We start from the raw sequence: 15,564 nt of genomic DNA, 5'->3' as shown, positions 1-15,564 counted from the left end.
TGGGTGTTTGAACCTGATTAGGCTCCATGTTCCACTTACTGATGTAATCGGTCTAATAGGGTCATTTGTTTTCATTCACACACTGAGTAGATGTGACAACGGGCATGTTTTCTGCCTGTCTTACAGTTTGCGCTCCACCCTCTGTGTCTGTTGGGAGTTCTGTCAGTCTCTCGTCCTTTATTACTTTATGGCTGTGTGTTTGTGTCTGTTTATCTCCCGCTCTATTAGACTGGCTAAAAAAAAAGTCCAGATTCAAAATGACTCACTGCTGTGAAGATATAAGTCCTGCTCCGGTCTCTAGCCTCCTAGGAAATACACGCTGCTACCAAGCATATGTAGAAGAGGCATCTTTTTCTAGAGGTGCATTTCGGAGGTGCAAATCCTCAGCTTCATATCGGTGTGGTGAATCTGCACTGCAGGCCTCAGAAAGTTAGCTACATTTTGTCTCCTGTGTGTAGGCAACTGTTAACAGCTGCTCCACAACAGGCAGCAAAGGAAAAGTATTTTAGTGCTTTGTTTATTTTTACCTGAAGTGAACCTAAGTCGAAGAAAAAATCAGTTCCGCCTTAGCTGTTCTATCTACAGTACGTTTGTGATGTCAAGTGTGAATCATTTTTTGTTTCACTTTAATGATGTGTGCACAGAGACAGAGGAAGGCTTTCATCAGGTGAAGTGATCACATGATTACACCTGTGATTACAGAACATTGGTGTTGACTCAGCAAACACGTTGCTATCCCATGACTGGATATTCGGTCAAACAAACAGGGGAACTTCATACCCACATTTATCAATCCTCTGTTCTATAGAAAGTGATGTTTTATAACTACTGAAGCAACAATAACAACTTTTTTTGGAATAAGACACATTTCCCTTCTGTTGCACACCATACTGCAATAGGCTGATTGTGTTACCACGAGTGCTGCCACCCAGTCATCATCAGTCTGTGAATGCCGCCTGTTATTCTGAAGGTTGTCTCCCCTCCCCATCCATCACTGCATTATCTACTGCACATCAAGTGGGCAGTTTTTATATAATAAAGGAAACCTAAGAAGCTAAAGGCATCATTCACTTTTTAAAATTTCATTTAGATATTTCAGGTATTACTCTCATAAATGGACAGCCTTCACATTCCCACATTCAATAAACCAGCTTGATATGTGAAGACCTTTTGATTTGACGATAGCAGACAAAATTGTGTTCACAAACAATTCATAAATTACCTTGACTCAAAATGTGTCTGGGTTTGTTTTCAGTTTTTATAAACCCATGGAAACCACTCTCCTCAGCTAAAAGCATACTGTGCATGGTTATGTAGTCAACAATGCCACTGACTTGATTGACATTCCCCGCTATAATCTGTATCCTTCAAACCCAAACCTTGAGTTCCAAAGATTGAGCAGAAAACTTTAAGCAACCTCCACCTGACTGAGTAAAATCCCCAAAGTTGACCCAGAGCTGCTCCAGCCGAGCATAAAGAGCAGCCAGTTATCAAGCAGACTCACACAGCCGGCGAAGACACTGAGTGCATCATCAAGTCTTTCCTTACGTGTCTTTGACCTTCATTTTTAGTGCTTCGCCCGAGTTTCATCACTGACTTACACTCTATTAATCTCCTACTTTATATCTTGGGCTCACACACACTTGCACATAGACAAGTACCTGCGCCGTCACACACACACACACACACACACACACACGTAGTAAACACCCCGCAGAAATGCTTCAGAGAGCGACTCAGATCCCAGAAAGACACCCTGCTTGTTACGACAGCCTGGCTGCTGTCTGATAAGCGTTAGCCCTGCAACAGTCGTCTCGCTGTGAAGGCCGTGAGTAATACAGGCTTTATCTGCATCACCCCTAGTCCTGGGCCAACCTGCTCTACAGCAACCTGGCTTCTGTTACGAGCCTAAAAGGAGCATTCAAACTCAGAAATTCTCTGATTTTTTTTTTTTTTTGCCAACATAAACAACATTTGGGATCATTTTCCTGTGTAGTTGCTAGTACATTATAAGCACAGATATAATGGACTGTCATTTAAAAGATAGATAAAACTGGGAAAACTCTTTAAACCTGTAACTCCTCTTTCAATCAATCAAATGAAGACGGTAAAATGTGTTTACACTGTGAAATCCATCTTACACAGCATGTACAAATCATTTGTGGCAATCTCTTTCAAACTATTTTCACAGTGAGCACTAATGAGGAAAAATTAGGTAAAAGCCATCAATGCAAATTGATTACCCTTGTTAAATCAATGGAGGGGAGATGGCGGTAATGAGATGAAAATGGGTTAAAAAAGGATCGTAAATATATGGCTCAACATGAACAAGAAGGCGCCCCCTGATAATTTGTGTTCTCACTGAACTGCAAATAGTTTTATAGGGAAAAAAATCATCTATAATCAATATTTTTCTAATAACAGTGAATCACATGACTACTTAAATGTGAAATGGTCATGAACATTTGTGGTCATGAACCTACACAAGATTATCACCTGCTATAATGAACTTTATAGGTTTTTTTTATTTTTATTTTTTTAAGTCTCCACCCTGTGACTTTACTCTTCTGATTTACCCTCACTGCTCTGATCAGTGTCGTGTCCAGATGCAGCAGGCATCTATTCTACAAGACTTCACTACTCACTACCCTCACTATACACTACTTCACTGAGAACAACAATAACCTTTTCCGTGGAAGCTGAGGGGTGGTTTGTTTGTGAAGTACTAACAGTCTTACACAGAGTACACACACACACACACACACACACACACACACACATTGAGACACAAACCTGACAGACTGGCCTTATCTGTGCAGTGACGCCTTGGTGGGCAATGTTTGAAATTCTGTTTATTTTCAACAACATAACAAACACACAAATGTATGCAAACCATCTGAGCACACAGTCAGTATTGGGGCTTATAAATTGAGGCATTGAGGAAGTGTTAAAACCAATCTGCTGGCTGTTTCAGGGATGTGTGTGTGTGTGTGTGTGTGTGTGTGTGTGTGTGTGTGTGTGTGTGTGTGTGTGTGTGTGTGTGTGTGTGTGTGTGTGTGTGTGTGTGTGTGTTGCCCTCAGGAAAGAATACAGCACTCATTAGAATTGCTGTCATGTCGCAGCCCTGCCTGCAGCATTTCATCCGAAAGCCCAGTGGAGCGGCCAGTCAGATTTCAGTATCTAGAAGTACCACTCAAGATTAAAAAGTCAAAAATACCTTTTTCCTGTTTCCTGTTTGATGTGCTGCGATGATTGAAAATGTTCTTCAGAGGGGGAGAGCAGTGTGGAGCCAGATAAAGTTGTCACAACCTGTTTGTAAGTACTGGAGAGACGTCCTTTAAATAGTAATGCTACATCCGACTCAAGTTCTTTTTGCAGCTCTAAAGTGTTTTGATTCATCTTGACAGAAAATATCATCTTCAGTAAAATACTGTATGTTGATGGTTGAATTTTAAGAAAACAAGTCCTTAGATACAGTAAACAGGGTGAGTCTTTTGTTGTGCTGGTGTCATCTTTGCGTCTGTTATGTTTAATTTTTTTTTACATAAAACATTTTAGGTACATTAATGTGAGTGTGTGTAGTTGTTGGTCTCTATATGTCAGCTCTTTGACAGACTGGTGACCTGTCCAGGGTATACCCTGCCCTCGCCCAATATCAGCTGGGATTGGCTCCAGCCCCCCGCGACCCGGTTTGGAAAAGCTGTATAGATAATGCATGGATGGATGGATTTTAGGTACAAGCCTTGGTGCTTTCCCCAAACAGCACAGGCAACAAAAGAACAAGATAAGGAAATAAAAACTGCAATATTTGAAGATCAAGTAATGTTCAAATATGATTATAAAAGAGGATTTTCAAATGACAGATACGGAAGAAATAACATGATAAAAGCACTAATGCAAGGCTAATTGATAAAAATAGATTAAGAGAAGATACCAAAACACTGTCACAATGAATGTGACTTCTGTGCAACAAAAAACTATTAGGCGAACTCTACAAAACAGGGTTTTGAGGCTAAATGTAATGCTACATTAATTTTTTTTCCTTTGTCAGATAATGAAGTTGTTTTGGTGGATGTGTTGGCATTCAGCACGCCTGGCAAACATGAAGCAATATTAGCATTCATTAGAATTGTATTTCTGGCCACCTGATACATGCAAGCTCAATGTCCATGCTCCTTTCAGCTGTTTTGGTCCCAACCAACTCCTGAGGAAAATACCAGCTAAATGCTTCACTAGGTTGTCTGTTTGTCACTGAAAACAGATGCCTGCCCTGGCTGGAAATTACATGGAGAGAGTTTATGGGTCAGAAAAGCAAAAGATTGATCCAACTACAAGGCTCTGCTCAGCTGAAGGGTACTACAGATAAATCTCTGTGGGTTCATCACTACTCCTGACCCACTTCAGTCACACTTAATAATTTTTATCCATTGCTTACATAAAAAATATCAGTTAATGCTGCTTTAAAAAGAGAGACTCTGCCAACAGGCCTTACTTTTATGAAAAAAAGGCCAAGTGCAAAAAAAAAAAATTGACTTGTATTTGTTGAAAATGGCACGGAGGCTTTGTGCTACAGCTGTATGTTCCACGTTGTTGTTTTGGTGTACATGTACATACGTAATGTGAACATTGAAATCAATGATATTCTGTGAAAAGGACGGGCAGGCTTGTTTCTGTGAATCTCCGCTCTGTCCTTCTCTGTCACTGCTGTGTTTCCAGGAAGCAGAGGGACACACTGGTGTTTTTATGTGACAGGTGTTTATTGGATCCACAGACCACAGATGCAGGCTGATTTACGGCATCATGCCAGTAGTGGTGACATCATGGTTAAATGTACAGCCTGCCATCGCTCTGACCTTCATTAGTGTGCATGTGTGTGCATTCACTTTTGTAACCATGTAAACAAGACCTAAACCAGTAACTGGATCTACAGTAGCATCCTGTGTAAAATAAGTGGCCTTTATAATTTGGTTTTGTGTTTCTTGCTCATACTCGCAGAGATCTAATATTTTTTAACTGCTCTCAAATATATGGAAATGAACAAGTAGTATATTCTTTGATGATAGTTGTGATACTAAGTGTGCCTGTGTGGTATCTTTGGAAAGTGCCCCACTTTCTGCCTCCTCTGACGTGCCACACCTCAGTGATCACAGGGCTGTTGTGGGACGGGCATTCTCTCCAGGCTGCTGTCATTGTAACTCAGGACCCGGGAAACAGTTTTTACAAACTGTCCTCTGACAGCTGAACAAAGTCTGGGTTCACACTGGGTGCAGAATCGCTCAGTCCTGTTTAAACTATTGGTATCGCTGCTTCTCTGATGTACATATCACTGGGAATGTGAGACTCTAGAGGGTCAGTGACAGATAAATGAGGTGTGAAGACAGAGTTCATTTGAGACTGGAGACAAAAAATTGAGTTGTCTTAAAAATATAATTTTTCCGTGACGTATCAGTATCCACCCCAGAGGACATACAGTATATACTGTGCATTGTTTACCTTCGGTCTGCTGCATCGAGGGCGACTGTGTTATAATGTGACATTACTGTTTGGCTTCAGTAGAGCTATTTTTGGAGTGCTGTTGACTTCAGGGGTAGAGACAAGGTAATTCAACACAGGAGCTGAATGCAGGGCTGTACATTCAGTAGAGTCAAAACTTTTACCTATTGTGCCATGAACCCTGAAGACTGATCTTTTATTATTGAAGGCTTGTATGCGAGCACCCTGGAGACTCAGGGCACAGCGCAACACAGTGAAATAGCTGCAGTAACGTGTTGAGTTGATTGAGATGAGTGTCTGTACGTGTATGTGGCAGTGCAGACGGCGTGGACAATGTGTGGCCTCTGGCCTTGGCAGGGCAGGATTAGCTCTGTCAGTCTCGTGTTGAGAGGCGAAGGGGCGTGACATTTAAATCTGTCCCATCGAGAAGGACAACTTTGTGTGTGTGTGTGTGTGGGGTAAGAGTTTTGGAGGGGGGGTTGTCGAAAATGTTAGAAATGTCATTGCTCCTTATACTGTTTCACTTTGAAAAGGTGACTCCCCCCCCCTCTCTCTTCTCTCTCTCTCTCTCTCTCTCTCTCTCTCTGTCTTGCAGATAAGTTGTTTGGAAAGCGGCTGCTGCAGGCTGGGAGACACATCATGTCTCATAAGTCTTGGATGAAAACGGTGCCCACAGAGAACTGTGATGTCCTCATGACTTTTGCAGGTCAAGCGCTCAACACACAAACACACACATTTGTATTTCTATACTGTGAGGACATCAGTCACATCCCTAGTCCTTCACCTCAACCTTAACTATGATAACTACATGCCTAAGGTCAACCCTTTCAACAACCTAATGTGCTAATTTGTTAATGTGCTAATTGTTTTGTCTTTCAGGTGTGAATGTTAAACCAAATATCTTTGAGTTTTGGACAAAACAAACACATATCAGCTTGAGCTTTGGAAAAAATGTGATGAACTTTTTTTTTTACAATTTTTTCTGACTTTTCATAGACCAAATGATTCAATTATTAATTTTAAAAAGTAACTGATTGATGAGTCAATAATGAAAATAATGCATTTCTAGTAAAATTGTTAAAAATAAAATGCAGATCACAATTTGCCGCATTCACTTATGTTTGTTTTGTTCAACTAAAAGTCCAAAACTTAAAGTTGATCAGTGGACCATCTAATAGGAAAAAGAAAACAGCAACAATTTGCTTGAAAAGGGAATTGAGTGATTATTGAAGCAGCTGCAGAATCTTTTTTTTTTTCCAGTGGACTAACTATGTCAGTGCCAGTAAACACTAACACAGAGTCTTGACCCTCGAACCGGCCTGTAAAGAAGTGACGACAGGCTGTGTCCTAACTTTCCAGTATCTTTGCCCTTAGGGTCTAAATGTCATTCCTGAATAAGATATATCACATTCACACAGACACATTTAGATCACACAGTTTAACACATATTGAACTTTCTCTCCAGGATGACTCTTTTATTCCTTTAATTTCTCCCATTTCAATTTATTCCAGGTTTTTTATGTGTCTGTTAAACCCAAAACACCACTGAGCAGCAGAGTGTTTTCAGCTGTTATCTGCAGCAGAATGAATCAATACTTACATACTGATGATAACAAAACGGGTGATTATGACCTTAATATTGATGACATTATCTCTTCAGCTTTCTTAGCAATGTCCTATAGGTTAGAGTAGCAGGCTTTTGATCAGCTTCTCTGAACCAGTGAAGAAGCAGAGAAGAAGAATCAATCTCAAGTGTTCGAGTGTGACACTTCACCTCCAGCTGCTGCTCAGGAATAAATAGTACAAGACTGTGGGAGTACTCAGCAGCTCCAGTGTACAGTGATGCGTGGGTATGGTGGAAAAATGTATTTTTATTTTTTCATTTCCTGCCACAGACACTACAGATGACCACACGTTGCTATGGCTACTGAACCACATCCGGCTGGGAATCCCAGAGCTCATCATCCAAATTCGACATCATAAGCACACACGAGTCTACGCGTTCTTTGTCACTGCTACGTATGAAAAGTAAGAAATCTGCCCTGGTAACTGACAGTTTTTTTTCATTCATTCATTTATCTGTCAATTATTTTTGTGATTAATCAACTAATAGTTATAGATGTTCATCTTAGTTTCCCAGTGCGCAAGGGGACGTCAGATGTCTTGTTTTATCCGACCAGTCAGAAATACTCAGGTTCCAGTGACGTAATTCAGAGAAGAGCAGCAGTCCTTTCAATGAAGAAGATGGAGCAAGTAAACGTTTGAGAACTTTACCTGATAAATTATTTAAACCAACAATTAATTAATCAAAATTGCTCTAATAGGTAGTCAGAGGTACAAAAATCTTCTCGTCTCATTTCCATAAATGTCGTTGTATCCCTCAAAAATGATTAATATGCCCAGACGTATAAAACTACCTAATTACGATCCTCATGTTATTACTGTCAGCTGAACACAACCTACAGCGTGATTTCTGCTTTGTTCCCATGACCTGTTACAGGTAGTGCTGTTAACTGCTGTGAGAATCACCCTGTCACCCTGGACAGCACACAGGCAGGAAGTTACAGCTGTAACTTTCCTCCACAGAGACTAATGAATAATGCAGTATATCACTTCCTCTAGTAGTTTGTGGTTTAGTTATTTTTAAATGCTACCGCTGGAGTTACAAAAATATCCCTGTTGTTCTGCGCTGGTGTAAAACAGTAGCTTCGTTTATCATGGTTTTACATGCAGCTGCAGCTATAGTGGGTACAGCAGTTTAGCTCATACACAGGGAACCATTAGTGAAGCTGCCATGATGCCTGGTGTATCAGCGCCACTGCTCTGCTCCTGGCTGCTGTGCTGCAGGTTATTTAAAGTTTTGCAGGAGGTTGGAGCCAGGCTAAACAGTATGGATTGTATTCACTCTCAGACACAGTCTGTTGTTTTAAAGAAAAATCCACAGGGGAGCTGGGGACGAGCCCATGACTTTGGCGCATAAATACTGAGAAATACAATCCAGCAGATCAGGGTAGCACTCATTGTTCCATACTGAATTTCACCACTTGACAAATGTTGAGTCCTCTCTGCTGACTCTGCATTTAGCTCAAAAAACAAAACAATAAACCTTTTACCCATGAATGGACTAGAAATGGGCAGATGGCCAGAAGGAAAAACAAAAGAAACAGAGGGAGTGACAGAGAAAGACAGAAGCGCAGACAATAAACAAAAAAAGAGAAGGATGAGGGTGGAAAGGAAGAGGAAGAAGTGAGGAGAGGTAATGTGGTGGGAGGATGGAGAGAGTGCTCTCTGAAAGTGTGCCAGTGGGTTTTAAAAGAAATGCCCAAGGAAAAATGATTCCTGTGTGACACGAGGCACACATCCCCAACACCACCCCCACCCCCGCCCCCCCCCTCCCTACACACACATACACATACCTACTGTTGGATAGGTTGACCTACATTTTACTTGATGGAAAAGATAACCCAGAAAGTATTCCATCCTCTCACCTTGGGTCGTCGTTCCCTTTGCATACTGAAGCAGGGAGAGTTTTCCGTCCCTCTGTTAGCTGTGTGAGAACGTCGGGGCTCCAGGTGCGTCATCCACCGTATACAGGCTTGTGTTTTTATTACGAAATCATCTGAAGCAGCATTGCTCTCTGCCCCGTGTGCTTGTTTTGAGAGAGATCAGTAAGCAGTGAAGAAATTCTGTGCTGTGAAAGGGTGTGAGATCAGCATCAGAACAGCTGGAGACGTGGCTTCAGGGTTCTTTTTGTGTTTTTATTCTCAGAATGGCTCCACGCATTGCTGTGAGAGGATCTTTGGCCGACAGCGCAGTTATGGCAATTAGCATACTCAGTGTGACGTCCTCTTTTCTTACCTGATATTCAACCTATTACTCACTCCTCAGCTCTGACTGGGCAGTTTACAGCATGCCATCCTGTTCTGCTGAGCTTCTACATTACACCTGAGAGATACTTGCTAAATTAGCATAAACCTTATGTGCAGCACTCCCCCTCAGCAGTATTCTGCTCTCACAAAGTTAGCTTTGTCCACACTTTGCCTTTGACTGCATCTCCAAATTAAGACTCCTTATATTTGGAGAGAGCGTGTGAAAGGCAATACAGTTTTTGATTAAATAAGAAAGGGGGGGGGTCTCATTAAGATTCCTGGCAGCAGCAGGAGGAGCTGCACACCTCTAAAAAGGCCTTGTACTTATTGGCTTAAATTACAAAACAGTTGGTTTAAATAGATATGGCATTGTTTTTCCTCAGACAAGGACTTTTATTGTGATAGTGCTTCACACTAAGCAGTATTCAGCAGTGATACAGAAGCTTACACCTCACATTTCTGCTGTAATCCATCATAGTGCTGAACATACTTAGCTGTCCTGCTCCTCCAAGTGCCCGGAGCTGCATGATGGATGGATGTTACAGGCCCACCTCAGCTGAATTCCTGTATGTGTGTGTGTGTATAGACTATATATACATGTACATGTGTGAGAGAGAGGGAGAGGTGAGCTGTCAGCCTGTAGGGAACAGAGGGCGTGGTGCTGCATTATTACTGCGATTTCAGCACAAAGCCGCTGGGAAGGACAGAAGGAGAGGAGAAAGGAGGAGGTCAGGTGGGGGGGGGCTAAGGAGAGGACTCTGGGAGATAAAAGGATGGCGAGTGAAGGGGGAGGGAAGAGAGACAGGAGGATGGAGGAGGTGGAGGGGAGAGGAGACAGAGGAAGAAGAAGAGGAGGAGGAAGAGAGGAGACATGGAGGAGGGGTTGATGGGAAATGAGATGATGAGAGAGAGTGATGAGGTTAAGACATTAGAGGAGAGTTGAGCTGACTTATAATAATATAATAATAAAATAACTGTAGTAACCTACAACTGTTCTCTACACAGCTAAAATTTGTTCAGCTTAACACAATAGGACTGCATCTATCAATTATTAATTTTTATTTTTTTGATAAATTCATTAATAATTAAAAAGCTGAAAAATGCTCAGTGCAATTTTCCCAGTTTTCAAAATGACTTGTATCATCTAACCAACAGTCCAAAGCCCAAAAACAAGACAAACAAAGAAAAACAGCAAATCCTCATATTTGAGAAGTTGGAAAAGAGAGTTTTTTTTTATCATTTCTGCTTCATAAATTACTTAAGATAATTCATTGATTATGAGTGTAGGTGCTTATTAATATCAACATCAAACAGGAAATGTTGGGTTGTAGGTATAAGTCATAGTCAAAGAACAAGATTATTAAAAATGGACCATTTTGTTCCAAGGTTCAAAAATCAAACTGGGATAAATGAATTTCTGAAGACGAGTTAGCAGTTTCTTAACCGACGGCTGCCCCCAGTAGACCAGAATGCATTGCCTCTACAAGAGATGACCTGAATAAGAAGTGACTGCTTCCTCTTTTCAGCTGGATAAATAACCCACTCTTGCTGTTACTATGCAATCACCATCAATACTGCTCTCTCCACCTACATACCGTACACTAACTGTCAGCTGAACGCAGCAGCTTGAGGCACATTATCTGTGGGTTATTGAAAAGAATTCTCAGACACAGTATGTAGGCAAGCACTCACTCAACACACGTCAAAACAAGAGGAGGTAAAGCACAGAGAACTGATGGTGGAGAGGCTGTTTGTTTTTAATTTTTAATTTTTTTTATCTTGCAGTTTGTTGCGAGGGGCGGAGGAGATGGGACTGAGGAAAGCGGTGAAGCCCGAGTTTGGAGGAGGAACGCGAAGCTTCTCCTGTGAGGAGGACTACATCTACGAGAACATTGAGAGCGAGTTGTGCTTCTTCACCTCACAGGTCAGAGTCTCTCTTACACACACACACACACACACACACACACAGGTAAACATGCTCTCAAGGCCTCACCTGACTCAAACCTCTTGTTTGCCGCAGGAGAGGCAGAGCATCATTAAATACTGGCTGGACAATCTACGTGCCAAACACGGGGAGGTGCTTCATAATATCAACTTCCTGGAGGGCCAGCCAATCAGTAAGCTCCTTCTTTCATCAGAACAGTTTCATTAGAGGCTTGGAGATGTTTGTGTTTATGAAACAGAGGACAGTTCTCTGACAGGCTTTGGAAATAATCCCTCAGTTGGTTTGGGTTTGAAATCATGAGTAGACTAATGTGATGGATCTCATGGTTTACTGCAGCTGTCTTTACGTACTCTATCTACTCTATTACCTGTTCTACTCTGATCTATCTGCCGTTCTCTCTTTGAACAAATAAAATTTACAGTAATTTCGTCTTGCTTTATTCTGTGCGTTGTTATTCTGCAGTCCCGGAGCTGAGTGCGCGAGGTGTGATCCAGCAGGTGTTTCCTCTCCATGAGCAGAGGATCCTCAGTCAGTTGATGAAGTCCTGGGTCCAGGCTGTTTGTGAGAAACAGCCCTTAGGTCAGACACCAAAAAACAAGTGGAGACACACACTAATATTAACATAATACTCTTGTACAACCACGAGACATAATAAAGTACTTTTGATACAGTCTGAAAGACATACTTTGCACGTACAGTAGTTCCATATTTACCTTTTGTGATAATGTTTGTTTTCTTACTCATTCTGATTTCTTTTTTTCAATGTTATTTACAGATGATATCTGTGACTACTTTGGGGTGAAGATTGCCATGTATTTTGCCTGGCTGGGTTTCTACACCACTTCTATGTTATATCCTGCTGTAATCGGCTTTGTGCTGTGGATGCTCACTGAGTCAGATCAGGTGAGGAGAGATCCTGTTACAGCCTGAAACGACTTTAATCACCAACCCAAAAATCATATTGCACGGTCATGGTCTTGAGCATCTTGTGTGTTTGTGTTTGGGGTGTTTCAGACTAGCCGCGACATCTGCTGTGTGGTGTTTGCACTGTTCAACGTGGTGTGGGCCACCCTGTTTCTGGAGCGGTGGAAAAGGAGGGGGGCTGAGCTGGCGTACAAGTGGGGAACACTGGACACGCCCGCTGAATCCCTGGAGGAACCACGGCCTCAGTTCCGGGTGAGAGAAGCTGAAGCCTTCCCGCCTCCTCTCTTCTCCTCTCCTCTCCTCTTCTCTCCCAGGCCCTTTCATACTTGCTGTATCTCTCTCTTGGCAGGGAGTCAAACGCTGTAGTCCCATCACAGGATGTGAGGAGTTCTACTATCCTCCGTGGCGGAGGCGTGTCTTCAGGTGGCTGGTCAGCCTGCCCATCTGTATCCTCTGTCTCTGTTTTGTCTTCCTGGTCATGCTCATCTGCTTCGAGCTGCAGGTCAGTTGGCTGTCACCATCTGTTGTATACTAGTGTTTTTGTCCTCTCTTTTCCATGCATCTGTCCACGTTGAGTGCTGTCGTATTTCTTTTAAGGATGGTTGTAGTGATGCCACAAGGCTGTTATATAGCACTATAGACTATAAGTGGAACCTAATGTTATTAAAGCAAAAAAAAAAACAATCTCCTCTTCAAAATGTTGCTCAAAGAGTTGAACAAAACTGCTCACACACCCTTGATGTTTGATGAACAAAAAGCTGCGCTTGTGTCTCTGCAGGAATTTGTGATGGGGATCAAGGAGATGCCTCGGCTAGCTCGCTTCATCCCCAAAATTATGCTAGCTATCACTGTGACTGCATGTGACGAGGTGTACAGGAAAATTGCCTGCTGGCTCAACGACATGGGTAAGAGTCAAGCTCCATTCGCGTTCGGAGCAGAGCATCTGTTGTAGAAGATGATAATGAATAAAACTGCTGTCATCAGAGATTCTTTAACGCCCTTCGTGGATCTTTTGTAATCTCTTGTAAACTCTAATTAGCAGTTTACTTTTAATTTTGCAGTATATTACATAGTCTATGAGAGGGTCTGGAGGTACAATAAGAGATGATTTCTATTCCACAGAAAACTATAGACTCCAGAGTGCCTATGAGAAAAATCTCATCATCAAAATGGTTCTTGTGAGTGGCTTTTCATTACATAATATCTCAAACACCCATGCAATTTATAATCTTATTGTTATTTAAACATTTCTTTTGATATCATTTTCTTCCTAATGACACCTGGCATTTCTTTCCCTTGCAGTTTCAGTTTGTAAATTCTTATCTCAGCCTTTTTTACATTGGATTCTACCTCAAAGACATGGAGCGCCTGAAAGAGGTAAGCACCGTCCTAGCTCTAACGCCTCAGTGATTCTCCTGGCTTCCAACATGTATTGTAGAAGTCTCCCATCCATAAATACTTTGCTCTCTCTGCTTACATGCATTGATTTCCATAACCATCCATCCACACATCCATCCATGTGTCCATCTGCGGAAGATGCTGCTGGTCTTGTCTCTGTTAAGGAGTCTGCAGCGGCAGATCCGGGTGAATGTGCTGCCCTCCCTCTTCCTCAAGATCCAGATGCTTATGGTCTCTGTCCCCTGTTCCTCCGGGGCTTTACTCAGGTCCAAAGTATGACCCCCTGTTTAAACCTGTGGGTGGGAGGTCAAAGGTCCATTTCTCACCAACCGCATCATCCCTTTGCATGACACATTTGAACCATGCAATGAACTAGCAGCCTGCTTTGTGTTGTGGTTTGTCTTTTGATTGTCTCTGTCTGGTAAAACGTTGCGACTCCAAATTTGGTGCTTTCCATGGTGTCGTTGTCTTTAAAAGATCTCTCTCAGCAACATCAATGTTTAAAAGCCAAACTATGATTTCACAGTGTCACCATGACAAATGATAATGCGGTTTTTCTGTTGTCTTGAAAGCTACATAATTTGGAAATGTGGCTTTTTACCAGACAGTGATGACAGATGGGCTGCTTCTTGCATTGATATTAAAAACTGTAGCCGGAAGATAATGTCTGATTGTTTAAATGATTGGTGTTTTCATTTCTGGCCGACTAAAGCCTCACCGCACATCTTTCCATCTTCTCGTCACTGGGCCCCCTCACCTGCATCGATGAACATTATTCCTTGTTAAAATCTTTGAGTAGTTTTCTTTTTCTTTTCAGTTTTCATTGACATGGCTCGTGGGGGTTAATGAGTCTTTTCCTTCCATGCATTTGGGGTGAATCGCGAATGTGTGAATTTTTCGATACAACTCTAATCAGTCATTCCTCACTTCTCACTCAGACTGTCAGTTTCTGCTCCGCTCTCAGCCGGAGTGCCACCTCACTCAGCTTGTCATAATCTGTTAGCATCACCTGACTTCATCGTTTGCCCTTGTCTGAGTACCAACCGATACAGCCCAGCTTCTACAAATATTTTTCAAGTATATTTACTTATTTGCTAAGTCAGTCAGTCCACTTGCTAAAGAACTGCATTAATACACAAGAGAAAACAACCTTAAAAATTATAAGCAGACATGACTTTTCTTGGGTTCTGGTTAATTTTCTTAATGTAAATAAATAGAAACCAAGAGCTGCCTCGAAAGGAGGAATAATCTGGCTAAATCATGCGAAAACACTGAAATGTCTGAAATGAAAACCATCTGGTGTTGTCAGCTTGATTCTGCCAGTGTCTGACTCTGACATATCTGTGCTGACTGTTCCCGTCGGTAACAGTGGGAGAACAGTATCTCCTTTTCTCCATTTCCGAGGTCTCCCATCTTCGACTGAAAATAACATTGTGTCCGTGTCCTTGTCAGGAAATTCATTGTGGTTTTGTCTTTGCATTCTGTGCATCAGCATTATTTGACTTGGAGGCAATTGTTTTTAGATGAAAGGATAGTAAGCTCTGTGATACAGTTCTTGGAAATGTCTGTCCTCTGGGTGTATATTAAAGCGCTGAAGACGTTCTCTTGCTTTTGAGTGTTAGAGGATAATTCTGGTGTTCTATTTTCATAGTTTTGGCCCAAATTTCTATCAGCTCTGACAGTATTCTACTTGCTGGAGTAATTGCTGAGATCTGGGAACACCTCAACATTACTACAACAAAGCTTCATGGTGCAAGAAATCATGCAGGTTGTTACCAACAATTTAAGCAATTTAACTAAAGCGTTTTTTTTGGAGGTCAAACCTGAAGTCAGCCTGCCTGAAATGGTGGGAATTGCACAGGGAAAAATAAGTACAGTATTTCAAAACTGAACAAAGAAATAACTTTGACTTTGAAAACTGACTCCTTTATAATA

The 15,564-nt window shown here is 41.8% G+C and overlaps 1 protein-coding gene across 3 annotated transcripts in view; it reads left to right on the top strand.

The window, feature by feature from the left end:
- The window catches only part of ano8b (anoctamin 8b), a 37,138-nt gene that overhangs the window by 12,348 nt on the left and 9,226 nt on the right, over window positions 1–15,564 (top strand). For 2 of the 3 annotated variants that reach the window (XR_011692072.1, XM_071486122.1), the window contains exons 2-13: window positions 6,089–6,199; window positions 7,389–7,521; window positions 11,148–11,286; window positions 11,383–11,479; window positions 11,770–11,886; window positions 12,083–12,210; window positions 12,322–12,483; window positions 12,581–12,733; window positions 13,010–13,136; window positions 13,354–13,409; window positions 13,534–13,608; window positions 13,768–13,902. Coding sequence is in view for 2 of the 3 variants with exons in the window: in XM_071486122.1 (XP_071342223.1) it covers window positions 6,089–6,199; window positions 7,389–7,521; window positions 11,148–11,286; window positions 11,383–11,479; window positions 11,770–11,886; window positions 12,083–12,210; window positions 12,322–12,483; window positions 12,581–12,733; window positions 13,010–13,136; window positions 13,354–13,409; window positions 13,534–13,608; window positions 13,768–13,902 (1,433 nt within the window). In the remaining variant the exon portion in view is untranslated. The remainder of the gene's footprint in view (window positions 1–6,088; window positions 6,200–7,388; window positions 7,522–11,147; window positions 11,287–11,382; window positions 11,480–11,769; window positions 11,887–12,082; window positions 12,211–12,321; window positions 12,484–12,580; window positions 12,734–13,009; window positions 13,137–13,353; window positions 13,410–13,533; window positions 13,609–13,767; window positions 13,903–15,564) is intronic. The other variant, XM_071486123.1, reaches the window with a different exon arrangement.

The sequence above is a fragment of the Trachinotus anak genome, unplaced genomic scaffold, assembly GCF_046630095.1.
Source record: "Trachinotus anak isolate AG129_WGS33_773 ecotype Australia unplaced genomic scaffold, CSIRO_AGI_Tana_v1 ptg000010l, whole genome shotgun sequence".
Lineage (NCBI taxonomy): Eukaryota > Metazoa > Chordata > Actinopteri > Carangiformes > Carangidae > Trachinotus > Trachinotus anak.
The sequence above is the reverse complement of the archived record's forward strand: the minus strand, read 5'-3'. Positions and strand labels throughout refer to the sequence as shown.